The sequence below is a fragment of the Penaeus chinensis genome, chromosome 30 (genome assembly GCF_019202785.1).
Source record: "Penaeus chinensis breed Huanghai No. 1 chromosome 30, ASM1920278v2, whole genome shotgun sequence".
Classification (NCBI taxonomy): domain Eukaryota; kingdom Metazoa; phylum Arthropoda; class Malacostraca; order Decapoda; family Penaeidae; genus Penaeus; species Penaeus chinensis.
This window is the reverse complement of record NC_061848.1, coordinates 25,132,974-25,150,473: the sequence shown is the minus strand read 5'-3', so window position 1 is coordinate 25,150,473 and position 17,500 is coordinate 25,132,974. Positions and strand designations below refer to the sequence as shown.

The 17,500-nt window shown below is 43.8% G+C and overlaps 2 protein-coding genes across 10 annotated transcripts in view; one reads left to right on the top strand and one right to left on the bottom strand.

The window, feature by feature from the left end:
- Positions 1-17,500, top strand: part of LOC125041150 (mucin-5AC-like) — a 514,849-nt gene that overhangs the window by 407,016 nt on the left and 90,333 nt on the right. The window lies entirely within an intron of this gene.
- LOC125041149 overlaps positions 1-17,500 on the bottom strand; it is a 31,890-nt gene that overhangs the window by 364 nt on the left and 14,026 nt on the right. Inside the window, exons 2-14 of one of the 3 annotated variants that reach the window (XR_007116252.1) lie at positions 9,198-9,242; positions 6,424-6,617; positions 5,925-5,982; positions 5,445-5,592; positions 4,772-4,869; positions 4,431-4,526; positions 4,118-4,202; positions 3,572-3,668; positions 3,119-3,276; positions 2,831-2,988; positions 2,466-2,586; positions 70-1,565; positions 1-27 (exon numbers count right to left, since the gene is read on the bottom strand). The exon at positions 1-27 is cut by the window's left edge and continues 364 nt beyond it. Coding sequence is in view for 2 of the 3 variants with exons in the window: in XM_047635950.1 (XP_047491906.1) it covers positions 183-1,565; positions 2,466-2,586; positions 2,831-2,988; positions 3,119-3,276; positions 3,572-3,668; positions 4,118-4,202; positions 4,431-4,526; positions 4,772-4,869; positions 5,445-5,592; positions 5,925-5,982; positions 6,424-6,617; positions 9,198-9,242 (2,641 nt within the window). In the remaining variant the exon portion in view is untranslated. Of the gene's footprint in view, positions 1,566-2,465; positions 2,587-2,830; positions 2,989-3,118; positions 3,277-3,571; positions 3,669-4,117; positions 4,203-4,430; positions 4,527-4,771; positions 4,870-5,444; positions 5,593-5,924; positions 5,983-6,423; positions 6,618-7,475; positions 7,626-9,197; positions 9,243-17,500 lie in introns of those variants that run through there. The other 2 variants (XM_047635950.1, XM_047635951.1) reach the window with 2 other exon arrangements.

Sequence of the window (17,500 nt, the reverse complement as noted above, 5' to 3'; positions counted from 1 at the left end):
TCAGTTTATTTTGATGTTTTGGTTGTTGTTTTTTCTGCTCATTTCAACACACAAAATGAGCCTTTTGTTTGTTTGTTTGTGGTTGCTGTGCACTCACTTTTTGTGTTTTGACTTTATTTTCATTTTTTGTTTGTTTTTTTTTCAGCTCATTTCAGCGTCCCTTGCCCGACCTCGACGCCCCTTCATCCGAGCCTCCTCCTGGTGGCGCATCTCCCCCGAATGCACTCCACGTTGATTGGGTCGTACACGTGGCCTCGCTGACAGCGCCACGAGTACATCTGCCACTCGCCGTTCTCGATCACGCACTCGTGGAAGGCGTAGCACAGCTGGGAGTCGGGAATCAGGCCCGACTCGAAGCACACGGGGTGAGGGGGAGGCAGCGCCGCCGTGGCCTGCGATAGGGTCTGGATGGCCGCCTCTACCTCAGGAGACGCCACCTGCTCGCCCTCCCTCACGAGCGGCGGGTTGCTGAACACCCTGCTGGGCTGGCTGTCGCGGACGCCCGCGCTCGGCCTCTGGGGCGGGCGGAACTCCTCCTCCTCCTCCGGGAAGAACGGCGGCTGCGTCTCGAACTGCTCCTCGTCCGCTAGGAACGCCTGCGAGTCTTGGCCTTGCGGGAATGACTGCGTCTCTTCGAACTGGTCGCGGTCCTGGAACGCTGGCGCTTCGGGTCGGGTCTGGAATAGTTGCTCTTCCTGTTCTGGGAATCGCTGCGGAGGTCGGAACTGCCCTTGGCTCTGGAATGGCAGGGTCTCTTCGAACCTATCCTGCTGCGGCTGTCCCTGGTTCTGGAATGGTCGAGTTTCTTCAAACCTATTACGATCCTGCTGAGGAGGTCGGAACTGCCCTTGGTTCTGGAATGGGCGAGTTTCTTCGAACCTATCTCGATCCTGGAATGCTGCCTGGGGGCGTCCTTGATCCTGGAATACTGCCTGGGGGCGTCCTTGATCTTGGAATGCTGCCTGGGGGCGTCCTTGATCCTGGAATGCTACCTGGGGGCGTCCTTGATCCTGGAATGCTGCCTGGGGGCGTCCTTGATCCTGGAATGCTACCTGGGGGCGTCCTTGATCCTGGAATGCTACCTGGGGGCGTCCTTGACCCTGGAATTCTGCCTGGGGGCGTCCTTGATCCTGGAACGGGAATCCTTGGTTTTGGAATCCATTAGTCCCCTGCGAGAACCGCTGATCGACATTCCGATTCTGGTCCGCCGCCTCCGACACGAGCACACGGTCCTGGAACCGGCCCGGAGCGGTTCCCCGGACCTGTTGAGGCCTGGGCACGGGGCCGGGGTTGAAGAACTGCGCCTCGCCTCGCCGCTGCTGGAACAGAGACTGGTCCTCCTTCCGGCTCTGCCCTCGCGACACAACTTGCGAGTCCACCTTGTGCGGCATCGGCCTCCTTCGTCGCGTGGTGGAGCCCCCCTGGCCTCCCCTGCGGCGCGTCGAGGAGGAGGAAGAGAAGGGCCTCGCCGTCTCGGGAGCGAACGTGGTCACGAACTCCTTGTCTTCATCACGGAGACCCAGCATCGTCGTTATCTCCACCTCCTCCTCATCCTTAACCACTGGCTGGAGAAATATCGTAAGATTAGATACAGAAAAAGGCTTTTAAATTATAGGACAATATATGAGAAGTTATTTACATGTTTCACGTTATTTCCCAGCATATGCCAATCGCAATAACACATACTTCTTGTTAGGCGTTTCATCTGCACACCTCATTAGTCCAGGTCGCCATGCAGTCGCCATAACATTCAGTCCTTGTTAGTTAGTCGACGAGACAAGCAATGAACGGTATTTTTACAGTGCGTTGTTAGTCATGATTTTTTTTAGGCGAGGCCACTCCAAAGACGAAGCTTTTTCAGCAATTTATTTCTTATACATGCCATACTATCTGAGATCTGATAACAAACTACATAATTCGTGATTTTATGTACACGTTCATTAGATATTTTCCTATCACAGCAAACCATTACTATATACTATTTCATGCAGAGAACACCAAATTACCACACGCAATTGGGGAAATTTTATTCCTGTACAGCATCTTGCAGTTACAAGAAAGTTAATCGGGAAAGAAAGTTATGAGTTCAAACTGAATATGAAGGAGGGAGAGTTTTCCTTTGCATTGAGGAAAGAAGGCCAAGAAAAGATAGAAAAGGAAGTATTAGAAGAAGAAGAAGAAAGGAATGAATTATATTTTTATACTCCCTCAGGAAGAGCAAGGCAGCTATTTTATGCTGCATAAACAAGGCACTAAATGTCTTTCTCTTGCACCACCACCGCCCAATACCACCACCCGATACACCACCACCACCACCATCGGGCTGCTACTACCAACGCCCACGGGCTCTGAGGGGGGGGGGGCGGCGTGGGTGTGGACTCTCACCAGCGCCCTGTGACCCATGCTGCGCCCATCACCGCCGCCGACAGCAGGCCCACCATCACGACCCGGGACAGAGAACCCACCGAGATCCCCGTCGACGAGCTGCCGCCGCTGGTCATGGCGTCCTGCCACAGCTGCGAGTACTCCGAGTTGTTGGGCATTTGGAACTGGAAGTCGATCGGCTTGAACAGCTCCAGGCGGTGGCTGCGGGGAGGCACGGGATAATACCTACGCATGCATGTACGTAAATACACGCACGCACACAAATACATACGCACGCGAGCACGCAAACACACACACACACACACACACACACACACACACACACACACACACACACACACACACACACACACACACACACACACACACACAAATATATAGATAAATGTGTCTACATATAAGCATATCATCAAAACCCCAGTCCCTCTTCGCTCTCTGAACTCACAAGTCCGGCTGGGGGTAATCCGGGTCGTTCTCGGGCGCCGGGAAGAGCGACTCGTAGACCCTGTCCTTGCCCGTGCCGTGGATGGCGTAGGCGTTGATGCGGGTCACGTTCGGGGGGAAGTACTCGGGGGGGATCAAGGCCGACCCCGTCCACTTCCCCTGGAACGGAGAGGGAGGAGGAAGGGAAGAAAAAGAAAAGGTAAAATTAGGACATAGTCGTCGTACTATATTCACGCACACGGAATAAGGTGATAACGATAACGACTTTACGACTTTACGATTTACTTACGTCCGTTGTCGTTGGGACTTGAGCGATGTAGTCTAGGGGCATGGAGTGCTTGATGGCGTTGCGGGCGCCCTTGAGCAGGAGGAGGAGGTGCTGGCCCCAAGGTCCGAGCTCCACCTCCAGATACTCGTCGTTGTCGTTGAGGAAGAACATCTCCACAACTGCGAAAAGGGGAAGTAAAGAAAGAACAATGATAAAAAGAAAAGGAGAGAGTAATAAGAACGCGAAAACATACCTAAAGAGAAAGAGGAAGTATGAGAAAGGAGAGAAAGAGAGAGACGAGTAGAGGGCCAAGAAGGACAATTTACTAATGATAATAAAACAAAAGCCAGAAAAGAATAACAAAAAACAAAAGCACACCTCAAGAAACAGAGAAGGGAGTAAGAGAAAGAGAGCAAAGAAAGGGAGAGGCGAGCAGAGCGCCCCGTTCAATCTGAGGAGGGCGTAGGAACTCACCCTCGTAATCCCAGAGACCGTAGAAGGGCTGGCCAGAAGGACCGTCGGGCTTGGGGTCATTGAAGAAGGGAGCCGTCACGTTCATCTCAACACCTGCCTGGATGATTGAGGAAAGATTATCAAATGATTGATATTACGATTAAAAAGGTGACCATATTTACGACATTTAAGCAGCCACATTTTTTGCTAGTATTTTGACGAATGAATAACGCCAAAATACAATAATTACCAGCGCCGGTTTTACAACACTTAAACATCCAGATCTTCTCTTTACATATCTTCGTATTTTCAATATTTTTCTCCCTAGTATTTTCAAGTATGAAAAACGCCAATTAACTTATTAAAGACATCAACCATATTTTAGCACTCAAATATCCTCTCCATTTATACGTATATTAATTTTTTTTCTGCACGGATCCTATTTTTGCACTCATCCTCAATATCTTTCTACAAGGACGTGACCTCAATATCCTTCCACTAGCATTCCGAGGCAAGGATAACGCCGATGGGCAATGCATTGCTCTACGGAAGACATATTTTCCTTACCTCAAATCCTTGGAGCTTAATCTCGACCGGATCGTGAGTCACGGGGACACTGTTCCATTCGGTCTTGACGTGGTATCGGAAGACCCTGCACGGGGTAAATTTGGACATTAATACCAAATGATAGATTCACTTGTATACCTGTAGCTCGCGTGAAAAATGGCCTAGATCGTGCTGCGTACCGAGCGTTAGGTCAGTATAGTTCTATACTAATCACCCAGCACTAATAACAACAGCGTGGTAAGTCAGTTTTTTTTAAATCAAAGGATAATATCTTAATCATTGACCCAAGCACTTTTGCCTTTGGTCTGCTTACCCCTCAATGGCATCAAGCCAGAGTTGAGATGACTCTTCGGGGAGATTGGGAAGCATCTGCGTGAAGTCGACCTCTTCGAAAAACTGCAATGCGTGGCTGGAGGAGGGAAGGAAAACGTTTATTTTCAGGGGAGAAGAAACGTTTGTTTTCAACGAAGGAAGGAGAAGTCGCTTATCTTCTCCGGAGAGAGACCTGCAACTTTTTTTTTTTTTTTTTTTTTTTTTTTTTTTAGGGGGGGTGGGCTAAGGAAACGGTAAACACATTTTCCACGAAGAAAGAAAAGACATTTACAGCTCCCAGCATTTTAACTAAATAAAATCAATCGTTCCATCGTGACTCACAAGTCGGGTTCGGAGAGAGATCCGTCAGAAGGGAAGAGACTCCAGAACTGGCGATTTGGGTTCGCTCCGTGCATGGCAAAAGCGTTGAACTTTGTCACCTGCGAAAGAGGGTAGAAAAAACAAGAATGTAATGGTTTTGTATCTGTCTGTCTCTCTCTCACTCTCACTCTCTCTCTATCTCTCTATCTCTCTATCTCTCTATCTCTCTCTTTCTCTCTATCTTTCTCTCTCACTCTCTCTGTCTCTCTCTCTCTCTGTCTCTGTCTCTGTCTCTCTCTCTCTCTCTCTCTCTCTCTCTCTCTCTCTCTCTCTCTCTCTCTCTCTCTCTCTCTCTCTCTCTCTCTCTCTCTCTCTCTCTCTCTTTCTCTCTTTTTTTCTCTTTTTCTCTTTTTCTCTTTTTCTCTTTTTCTCTTTCTCTCTTTCTCTCTCTCTCTTTCTCTCCTCTCTTTCTCTCTTTCTCTCTTTCTCTCTTTCTCTCTTTCTCCCTTTCTCCCTTTCTCCCTTCCTCCCTTTCTCCCCCCCTCCCTCTCACCAACTTCCCGCATAATCCCTCTACTGAACACCGACAAAAACGATCAAAGCACCATTCATAACCAAAAATAAATAAAAAAAAGATTCAAATAAATAAACTAAAAATAAACAAGACTACAAAACAAGCGACGAACGAACTCACATTGCGAGGCAAGTAATCGACGGGGATCTTAACCAGGCCCGTCCAGGTGTTCGATTCTCGGTTAATGCGCGCGGTGGTCATTAACGGCAGGTGGAAGCGTATCCGGGCTCGCTCGCCGTTGTAAAGGAGTCCTTGGTAATGGCCCCGTCTGGGTGGAGGGAAAACGTTCAGTGATTTTGTACTTTGGTGAAACGTTTGATTATTTTCTGTTTTTGTTTTATGTTCATTGCACGGAAATGGTTGTGGTTTATTTGATACGCTTCCCTACCTGTTTAAGAGTGTTGTTTTGGGTTATGTTTGTGTTCATATTAATTGCAGTGTGCATTTTTTTTTTCAGTTTGTAATGATGTGGGTGACAACTACAGGCCTATACAATGTATTATGTTGATGCTATTTTTTATGTTTTATGGTAACTAATGTTTGAAATCTTTTTTTAATACACGAAACAAAAATCATATTAAAATAAATAGTTTTACTTACGGAGTTAATTGCATTTGAAAGTACTGGTCTTCATCGTTGAGGAAATAAGCTTCCACCACTGTTGAAAAAAAAAAAAAAATCAAGCGTACAATTTACGAAGGCGAAGGTGACCGTGATCGTGACCTTGGTGATGATCATGCCTATGGTGGTGGTGATAGTGATAATAATGATGGTGATTCTAAATGCCCTGGTGATGGAAATGGTGATGAAATATATTCAATCTGACGATGGCTGATCATACAGATATGATTATCATTCTCTTTTAGATAATAATAATATAAATAATAATGGCCATAACAACAATAACGTTACTAAACTGCATTAACACAATAACAACCATCATAACTTACATCACAACAACAAACTCGTTATTCAATATCACCATCCTTCCCTATCATCCCCCCATCCCAATCCCCCCCCCCCCCCGCCCCCCGATAAAACTAAGCCAACCACAATACATCGTAATAATAAAACAATCTCCTCATAAATTCGAACGTACCTTCGTCTCTGAAAAGCGGCATCACCGACTCTCCTGCAGGGGCGTCAGAGGAAGCGGGGTCATCGAAGAAGGGCGCGATGATGCTGACCTCCAGGTGCTCCCCGTCAGGACTCCCCGACAGGTGCAGCTGGACCGGCCGCTCGTTGCCCAAGGGCTCGCCGTCCCATGTGTGGGTGATGTTGAAGTCAAGAGGCCTGTGGGGGGAGGAGGGGGGGGGGGCGTGACGGAGGACTCACTGATTCCAAGATCTTTGTTTTGTATATGCTCGTATGTGTGTGTGTGTGGGTGTGGGTGTGTGTGTGTGTGTGTGTGTGTGTGTGTGTGTGTGTGTGTGTGTGTGTGTGTGTGTGTGTGTGTGTGTGTGTGTGTGTGTGTGTGTGTGTGTGTGTGTGTGTGTGTGTGTGTGTGTGTGTGTGTGTGTGTGTGTGTGTGTGTGTGTGTGTGTGTGTGTGTATGTATATATGTATATATATACATATGTATATACATGCATACACATATACATGTGTATGCGTGTGTGTATATTATACACATAAAAAGACAGATAGATAGATAGATAGATAGTTAGATAGAGAGATAGATAGATAGATAGATAAATAGATAAAGGGCAGAGAGAGAGAGGGCAGTGAAGAGAGTGGATGTACTCGAAGCAAACTCACTTGCGCACATCTCTTATCAGGGAGATGACGAATATAGCCGGTCAATCTGATTGACCTCAATAATTATTCCTATATTATATCCCTGCGTCATCAAAAGTTATTTTGTATTCCAGTACTTGAATTAAGTTTTAAATCATTTTAAATAACTTAAGCGCACTCAAAACACCTTACTAATTGATATGCTTGAATTAAATTGAAAAAGCGAACGTAGAATAGCCAAAATATATTTTAATCATAACCAATGCAATTGTTATTCAATTATAACTTGTTTTAAAAAGTCGCGCAGATCTTCCAAACAGTGCCGGATTCCAGAATTTCCAGCCATATCAAAAGCGTGTTAGCGAACGCTCTTTCCTCTTATATAACAGAGTCGAGTGGTGGTTTTATACTCACATTATGGCTCTAGGACACCAAAGCGAGCGAACGGGAACAATAGGAGGATTACAAGCCTAGTATGGCCAAGTGAGGGGGAGGCAGCGTAGGTGTATCTGCAGCCACAACATGCATGGAGAATTGAGGAACTACGATTTTCTCCCGTGTTTTTCTCCGCTGAAATCGGTTCTAATACCCGAATTGGTCCAAACAACCCCCATTAAAATATATCTTCTAATTGCATTTATCTATTTGATATCTATTGTCATAGATTTAGGAAAATGAATATATTTCACGACCCGCAATTAAAGCCTCGATGCACGCTAGCACAGGTGTGCATGGCGTGCCACATCGTATCCAATTACCTATGCATCCCGAGGTCCGCCACTTCTGTTGGCTTGAATTTTGTTGTTTTATAAAGATAATCCACAAAGAATGGGGATAATTTGGGAGAACAAATAAGAGGGGGGGAATGTTAGTTTTAAAGCGACCGCAATGTAGGATGATGATGTTTCTAAGGATATTCAAGTTATCTAAATGGTTTATTTAAAACAATATTTTATTTTTCCATTGATTTGTCGATATCTGCGCCGGATATTTTTATTCTACTAAATGGCTGCTTTACATTTTGGAATATATCTAAGGAAAGCATGCATGCGAGTTTACAAATTGATACTTGAACAGAGAAAACGAATATAAATTAATTAAGTTCAAGAGATTTTCGGAAATTGTGAAATAAATGTGTAATACATTCCCTGTACTTATTGGAGCTTTACACAGGTGTTCTTACCATCAGTTACTTAAAATAAATTGATTGGTTTAGTCTCTCCGTAAATTATATAGAAAATGTTTTATAGAAGATATGTAGTATACTATGGCAAACTTAACGATTTTGTTCATTATAATCACTGTAAGAGTATTTGTTTGCAAAAAGTAACACACACACACACATTATATATATATATATATATATATATATATATATATATATATATACATATATATAAATATATACATATACGCAAATACATATATACATATATATATATATATATATATATATATATATATATATATATATGCATATACATTATATATATATATATATATATATAAATATATATATATACATATATATACATATATATATGTATACATGTGTGTGTGTGTGTGTGTGTGTGCATATACATTATATATATAAATATATATATATATATATATATATATATATATATATATATATATATATACATGTGTGTGTGTGTGTGTGTGTGCATATACATATATATACATATATGTGTGTGTGTGTGTGTGTGTGTGTGAATATATATATGTGTGTGTGTGTGTGTGTGTGTGTGAATATATATATATGTGTGTGTGTGTGTGTGTGTGTGTGTGTGTGTGTGTGTGTGTGTGTGTGTGTGTGTGTGTGTGTGTGTGTGTGTGTAAATATATATATATGTGTGTGGGTGTGTGTGTGTGTGTGTGTAAATATATATATATGTGTGTGTGTGTGTGTGTGTGTGTGTGTATACACTCATCCAATTATATATATATATATATATATATATATATATATATATATATATATATAAAGTGTGTGTGTTTGAGCGTAACGGCCATATGTAGCAAGAGACGGAAGAACTAAGCCTTGTCAGCCGTCACCTCCAAAGGCACATCAGGAGGCTTTATCTTCCTTCATGAGCATATGATCGCAAATCCAAAGGGCTCGCATCTGCTTACCTTACAGGCGCGACTGTTATAAGGAGCAGAAGCGATGCACACCACCTGGAAATAAATAAAATACATAAGTAAAATCATTTTTTTTTTTTTTTTTTTTGGGGGGAGGGGTCAATAAGCAGATGTTGGTATTATTGTCAACATGCTAACCACATATGAGCATGTGTACGTATATCCATGTATGGTTCTTTTAGATATACATGGATGTATTTCTGTATCTACTTATATAAGTATTTAAGAATGTAAATAGATAAATCTACTGTCCATATAAAACCCCGTAAATAAACAACAACATATATATATCAGCATCTAAATGCACGACCCGACAGATCAACAGCAATATAGAGCAAGCGAGATGTAAACAGAGCAACAGGTAAGGGAATTGAGCGCAAGAGAGGGACAGCTGGAGCGCCGAGACGAAACGACTTTATAAGCGTTCTCGAGCGATAAAAACTGGCCCGCGTTCAGAGGTCCTTTCGCGACCTGTCCTGCATGATTCCCCGGCTCCTTGCGGCTCGCTGTCTTGAACATCCTCCTCCTCCCTGCCTCTCCTCTCCTCCATTCCTTCGGCGGGCCTTCCTTACGTCTTTCTCTTCTCCTGCTTCCTTATTTTCCATTCCTTCTTTTCTCCTATCTCCTTATTCTCCATTCCTTCTTTTCCCCTATCTCCTTATTCTCCATTCCTTCTTTTCTCCTGGCTCCTTATTCTCCATTCCTTCTTTTCTCCTGGTGCCTTATTCTCCATTCCTTCTTTTCTCCTGGCTCCTTATTCTCCATTCCTTCTTTTCCCCAATCTCCTTATTCTCTATTCCTTATTTCCTCCTATCTCCTCATTCCCCACTCTCCCCGATCCCCCAGTCTTTCACTTCTCCGTACCTCTTTTATCTCTTTCTCCTTTTCTCCTATTCTTTATTTCGTTGTCGTGTTATTGTCCTGTTTACACTAATTTTCCGTTTTGTATGTTTTGCGTTTTTCTTCTCATTCTTCGTTGATCCTCATCCCCCGTTCTCTTATTCCTTACTTCGTTTATTGTGTTCTCTTTCTTTGTCCGTCTTCTCCCCTTGTAACATTACTGCCCTTATATGTTTTTCCTTTGTTTTTTCTTCGTCTTCTTCTTCTTCTTCTTCTTCTTCTTCTTCTTCTTCTTCTTCTTCTTCTTCTTCTTCTTCTTCTTCTTCTTCTTCTTCTTCTCCTTCTTCTTGTCTTTCTTCTCCTTCCTCATCCTCTCCTCCCCCTTACCCCCTCCTCCTCCCTCCTCCCTCTTCTCTACTTCCTCCTCCCTCCTCCTCCTCCTCCCTCCTACCTCCCTCCTCCCCTTTCCTCCTCTTCCATTTTTTAACGTGGCGATGACCCCCACTCTCTCTCTCTCTCTCTCTCTCTCTCTCTCTCTCTCTCTCTCTCTCTCTCTCTCTCTCTCTCTCTCTCTCTCTCTCTCTCACTCACTCACTCATTCACTCCCTTCCTCCCTCCCTCCCTACCTCCCTCCCTCCCTCCCTCCCCCTCTCTCCCTCTCTCCCTCTCTCCCTCTCTCCCTCCCTCCCCCCTTCTCCCTCTCCCCTTTCCCCTCCCTCTCCCTCCCCCTCCCCCTCCCCCTCCCCCTCCCCCTCCCCCTCCCTCTCCCTCTCCCTCTCCCTCTCCCTCTCCCTCCCCCTCCCTCTCCCTCTCCCTCCCTCTCCCTCTCCCTCCCCCTCCCTCTCCCTCTCCCCCTCCCTCTCCCCCTCCCCCTCCCCCCCTCCCTCTCCTCCCTCTCTCTCTCTCTTTATCTCGTGCCAGGTACTTACACGCTCCTAGGACAATGACCGACTGTCCTCTCCCGTCGGCCAAGGGGTCCAGCTAGCCCTTTAACCTTTGACCTTTTCTATGGGTTTTTCCTTTTGTTTTTCACTTCTCTGTTTGGATATTTTTTGTTTTTCTCTTTCTCTCTTTTTCGATTTGTTTGTCTTGTTCGCCTTTTTCACTGGGTTTCTTTTCTCTTCTCCTCTCTTCTCTTCTCTTCTCTTCTCTTCTCGTCTCGTCTCGTCTCGTCTCGTCTCGTCTCGTCTTGTCTCGTCTCGTCTCGTCTCGTCTCGTCTCGTCTCGTCTCGTCTCGTCTCGTCTCGTCTCGTCTCGTCTCGTCTCGTCTCGTCTCGTCTCGTCTCGTCTCTTCTCTTTTCTTGTCTTCTCTTCTCGTCTCTTCTCTTCTTTTTTTTTTTGTTTTACCTCTTCTCTTCTGTCCTGTTTTCTCTCTTCTCTCTCTCTCTCTCTCTCTCTCTCTCTCTCTCTCTCTCTCTCTCTCTCTCTCTCTCTCTCTCTCTCTCTCTCTCTCTCTCTCTCTCTCTCTCCCTCTCCCTCTCCCTCTCCCTCTCCCTCTCCCTCTCCCTCTCCCTCTCCTTCTCCCCCTCTCTCTCTCTCTCTCTCGCTCTCTCTCCCTCATATTCCTTTAATAGAGGAGCAACGACCCCACCCCCCCTCCTCCAAGGACGACTACCCTCCCCCCCCCTTCTTCCGACCCAGGACAACGACCCCCACCAGTCTCGTGCTCCTCCCCCCCCCCATTCTGCCCCCATCTACCCACCCCCCCTCCCCGGCCAGTCTTCTCGGCAGACAACAACCTGAGGCCAATATCTCTCGTTTTTTTTTTTTTTTAGTTTTTCCAGTGTTTATTCTTTACTCTTTTAATCTTTCGCTTTTCGTTCTTTGTTTGTTTGTTTGTTTGTATGTTTTTTTGCTTCCAAGTTTTCATTTTTGTTTTTTTATTATCTTCTCTTCTTCTCTTATCTTTTTATCTAATTCGTATATTTATTCTTGGTCTGTTTTTCCTCTTCCCTTAATCTTTTTCTTTCTTCATATTCTTGTCCTTCTTCACCCCCCCGTCTCCCCCCCCCCCCCTATTAGCATCTTTCACTCTCACTCTCTTTATTTTTTGCCAATTCCTTCCCTTTCTTTTACCTATTTTCTTTATTTCTTCCTTTCTTCTCTTCTATTTACCTCTCACTCTTTTCTTATATTGCATCCACTTTTTTCATGCCTAGTTATTATTTTTTCATCATTATCAAATTCATGGCGTATGAAGGAAGAGGAAAGGCATAGAAAGTAAGAATTTAAGAGAAAGAAAATAAGAAAATGAGAAGAAAGGAGAGTAATAAAAATTATAATAAACGCATGAGAGGAGAATGGATAATTAGATGAGATAATATAAATTGATTTTGGTAAACTATCATATTCCTCAAAAAAAAAAAATAGAATGATATAATAGGAAGAAATAAATAGGAAAAATATAATAAAGGATAGGATAATGAATAATCACATGAGATAATTAATACCGATTCTGATAGATTATTAAATTCCTTTAAGATAAAAAAATAGATTGATATAATTTTCCATTCGCTTAATTAAAGCCGATTGTTGATTATCTATTTGTTTATCTGCATTTATTCTTTGTTCCTATTTATATAAGTAAAAAAGACAAAGTGAACATTGTTTTCCGTTCTGTTTATTATGCACAGAAGCAGTATTATAAAAAATAATTTTAAATCCTATCAGTGTGCTCATATGCAAACTTATCACTTAATATTCCATCTGAAGCATTCGTATCCAATTCATATTCTGTTTTAATCTCCTATGTCCTTATATCACAGATCAAACAAGGAAAATATTTGTTGTCTGTGTGTTCATTACTTCGCGGTTTATCTACTTTATTGAGCTGTGGTAAATAAGACAAAGAAAGGGGTAAACCATCTTGATAAGGTCTGGATACATACATAAGCACTTACGGACACGTACACACAGACACGAGCGCGCGCACGCACGCACGCACGCACGCGCGCACACACACACACACACACACACACACACACACACACACACACACACACACACACACACACTCATACACGTAAAAAAACAGACACACACACATGCACACACGCAAATACGCAAACACACACACACACACACACACACACACACACACACACACACACACACACACACACACACACACACACACACACAGCCATAAAGCCACCTAAATCCCAGCGTTAAGACAAGGAGAGAACCACCTTCCTAACATGGACATATTGTTCTATAGATTGTTCTAGATTTCAAAGGATATCTCAAGCTCCCACTCTCCTCCTCTCCTCCCTCCTCCTCTTGCCCCTCCCTATCCCTATCCTCACCCCTCCCTCCTCCTACACATTCTCCTCACTCGCCTCTTGGCATGTCCTCTCGCATCCTCCAGCCAAGGTCGAGGTTTGAAGGAGCTTCGAGGGATAATAATTCATAAATCAGTCGCAAGAAACCATTCGCATTCCAGAGGTGGAGAGTGGATGGGATCGATGTTTGTTTTCTCTTTCGTGGATATTGGGTATAAAGGTATAGCGTAAATCATTTTGAGGTGGATACATTCTGAGCGAAGGAAAGGGTATCAGTCTTGGAAATGTACTGAAATGCCGTGTCTCAAATTAGATAAATTGAAAATTATTCTTTGAGAAACGGTATCAGTTTTTTTTAATTACATTGAAATGCCGTGTCTGATTTTTTAAAAAAATGAACATTACTTTTTGAGAAAATGAGATAGGCCTATAAGTAACAGGTGTTTGTGATACTATATTTGGAAAATAAAATGGAATAAGCATATCTGTCTAAGTGGTCATGACTATATATCAGAGGAAAGTCGTATTTAGCATGAAAATGTAATTACATGAGACGTGTTCAAAACAAAATACAATCGACAGCTCCGTCGTAATTAAACATGTGTTACAACTTATAGAGTTTATTAAACTAAATTCTGCACGATTATAAGAATATCATGCGTAGAATCTAACCTTTGAGATCCTCTACCTGTAGAATTATCCAATGAACGAAAGTGAGAGTAGAAGCTTAGTGAAAGTGGAGATAGCATTTACCGATTCCGACGAAAGTGCAAGTGAGGTTACAGAAGAGTACAAATGGTACGTATTCAACCAGACCAGAGAGAGAGAGAGAGAGAGAGAGAGAGAGAGAGAGAGAGAGAGAGAGAGAGAGAGAGAGAGAGAGAGAGAGAGAGAGAGAGAGAGACAGACTGACAGACAGAGACAGAGACAGAGACAGAGACAGAGTCAGAGACAGAGACAGAGACAGAGTCAGAGTCAGAGACAGAGGCAGAGACAGAGACAGAGACAAAGACAAAGACAAAGACAGAGACAGAGACAGAGACAGAGACAGAGACAGAGACAGAGACAGAGACAGAGACGGAGACGGAGACGGAGACGGAGACGGAGACAGAGACAGAAAGAGACAGAGACAGAGACACAGAGAGATAGAGACAGAGACAGAGAAAGAGACAGACAAACAGAAAGACAGAAATAACCAAATAGTCAGACATGCAAACAAACACAGACAACCAGAGACAGAAAGATCACACCACAGAGCACAAAGAGTACAGAATGGGAAGTACAATTTACACACCAAAGATCGGGCGGTACGAGATCAGGCGGAATGTTAACAGCAGAGACCGAGAGAAGGTCCAGCCAGGCAGACCCGAGGCTGTTGACGGTCAAGGACCCCGTCTTGAGAAGCACGAAGGAATGGGGAAGGGGCAGGGGGTGGGGGAGATTGGGGGAAGATAGGGATGGGGTAGAAGAAGAGATGGAGGAGGAGGGAGAGGTGGGGAGGTGCTGGGGATGGGTAGAGGAGATATGGGGGGAGGTGGGGGAGAGTTATGGGGAAGGGGCGGAGGTGGGGGTGATAGGGATGGGGTGGAGGAATGAGATTGCCGTGGAGGTAGAGGTAGAGAGAGAGAGAGAGAGAGAGAGAGAGAGAGAGAGAGAGAGAGAGAGAGAGAGAGAGAGAGGGAGAGAGAGAGAGAGAGAGAGAGAGAGAGAGAGAGAGAGAGAGAGAGAGAGAGAGAGAGAGAGAGGGAGAGGGAGGGAGGGAGGGAGGGAGGGAGGGAGAGAGAGAGAGAGAGAGAGAGAGAGAGAGAGAGAGAGAGAGAGAGAGAGAGAGAGAGAAAGAGAGAAAGAGAGAGAGAGAGAGAGAGAGAGAGAGAGAGAGAGAGAGAGAGAGAGAGAGAGAGAGAGAGAGAAAGAAAGAAAAGACAGAGAGACAGAGAGACAGAGACAGACAGAGAAGAGATGGTGGGAGGGGCGGGCATGATAGCAGAGGAGAAGGATGAGAAGCGAAGTATCGCATTTCACGCCCAAGATACAATGGCGGAACCTCTTAAGTGGAGTGGGCGTGTTTTAAGCCACAACATGTTCGAAGAATCTATTTCCTCATTATCTTCCTCATCACAATTCCGCGTTTGCTGTAGATTTACATTCCAATTTACTTTTTTTTCTTCACTACTAACCCTAAGCCAACATTTCTGTTTCCAACATCATTAATATTACTTATATCATTAGCATTAGTATTGTTAATTAATGAATAAATAAACAAAAATAGAGTAGACAATCGCAGCATCTTTCTGTGACTTTTAACCTGCGTCTTATAACCAGAAATTGTTATATAAAGGAATTCTATCGAAAAATTATAACAGACACCTTAAAAACACACACACACACACACACACACACACACACACACACACACACACACACACACACACACACACACACACACACACACACACATACACACACACACACACACACACACTCACACCCTATGAACTTCATAATTGAAAGAAAAAAAATCCCAATAAAAATAATAATCTTAGTGAGGTTAGACACCCTGATAACAACATGACGCCTTTCTCATAATGGCGATACCAGAGATAAATGGATATTGAGATAATCATGACGTAATGCGCCCTAGAGTCATAAATGGCCTAACCACAGGGCAGTTGAACCAGTCCTGTTCGTGCGCAGAAGGTTCTAGACTCTCCTTGAACTTCGGCAGGAGGCAGAGGTCGCGGGCAGAAGTGTCATTCCAGGCTATTCACGGGCGGTGGGGAGAGAGGGGGGTGGGGGGGGGGGCGCAGGAGGAGGGGCACAGCTGATAAGGTGTTAAGGGGAAATATAGATAGATAGGTAGGTAGACAGATAGATAGATAGATATAGATAGATAGATAGATAGATAGATAGATAGATAAACAGATGGATAGATAGATAGATAAATAGATATATAGATAGATAGACAGATAGATAGAGAGATAGATATGCAGGTAGATAGGTAGGTAGTTAGATGGACAGATGGATGGACAGACAGACAGATAGACAGATAGGTAGATAAATAGATAGATAGAAATATAGACAGACAGACAGACAGACAAGCAAGCAAACAGACAGACAGACAGATAGATGGACCGATAGATAGACAAGCATATAGATAGACAGTTGGACTGATGGCTCATGAATCTATGAGAGAGTGTGTATTCCCTCAACCTTCCCGCGGGTTTTAAATAAAAATAAACAGAATGAAAAATAAAATAAAAAAAAGACCGGTAATAAAATTGCATGGTGATATCATCAAGATTTAGTACAAATCATAAAGAAAGAAAAGAAAAGAAAGAAATCAAGAAAAATAAAAAAATATATATATTTACACTTGACTATCGTAATCAACGAAGAAAAAAAAAATAATTATCACCCTACCGGTAACAATAAGCAAGATAACGAGAGATAAAAAATATATATATAAAAAAAAAGGAAGAGGAAAGAATATATTTACATTCATACACGTTTGACTGTCAAGGGCACTCGGAGTCATGGCCATGTGACCCACGGACTGTGATCCTGTATGCGAAGGAGGTCGTTGGAAAGACAGGTTTTCCTCGTAGGACATTACTGAAGGAGGGAGCAATGACCCACGCCAGTGTCCTTTGCCTCTTTGTCTCCTGTAGGATCATATGCTCCTTGGCGGAGGGAAGGGTGGGTGGGAGGGTAGGTGAGGGAGGAAGGGAGGGATGGAGGGTGGGTCGATGGGTGGGTGGGTGGGTGGGTGGGTGGGTGGGTGGGTAGGAGGGTAGGTGAGGGAGTAAGAGAGGGATGGATGAGTGGGTGGATAGGAGGGTGGGTGGGTGGGTGGTTGGAAGAGAGAGAGAGAGAGAGAGAGAGAGAGAGAGAGAGAGAGAGAGAGAGAGAGAGAGAGAGAGAGAGAGAGAGAGAGAGAGACAGACAGAGAGACAGAGAGGGATGACAAACAACAATAGGTGTGCCCGAATTAAATCATCATGGCTTGGTTTAATATTTTCTTTTAAAAACAACGAAGCTAAGTACATCTAAAAAAGGGAAGACAACGCCTGGATATAATTGTCCTTTATAACTGATTTTTTTTTTTTATGATGATTATAACTACATAGATGTATTTAGAGTAAAACGTGCACCGATTTAATCCTCTGACGGTTA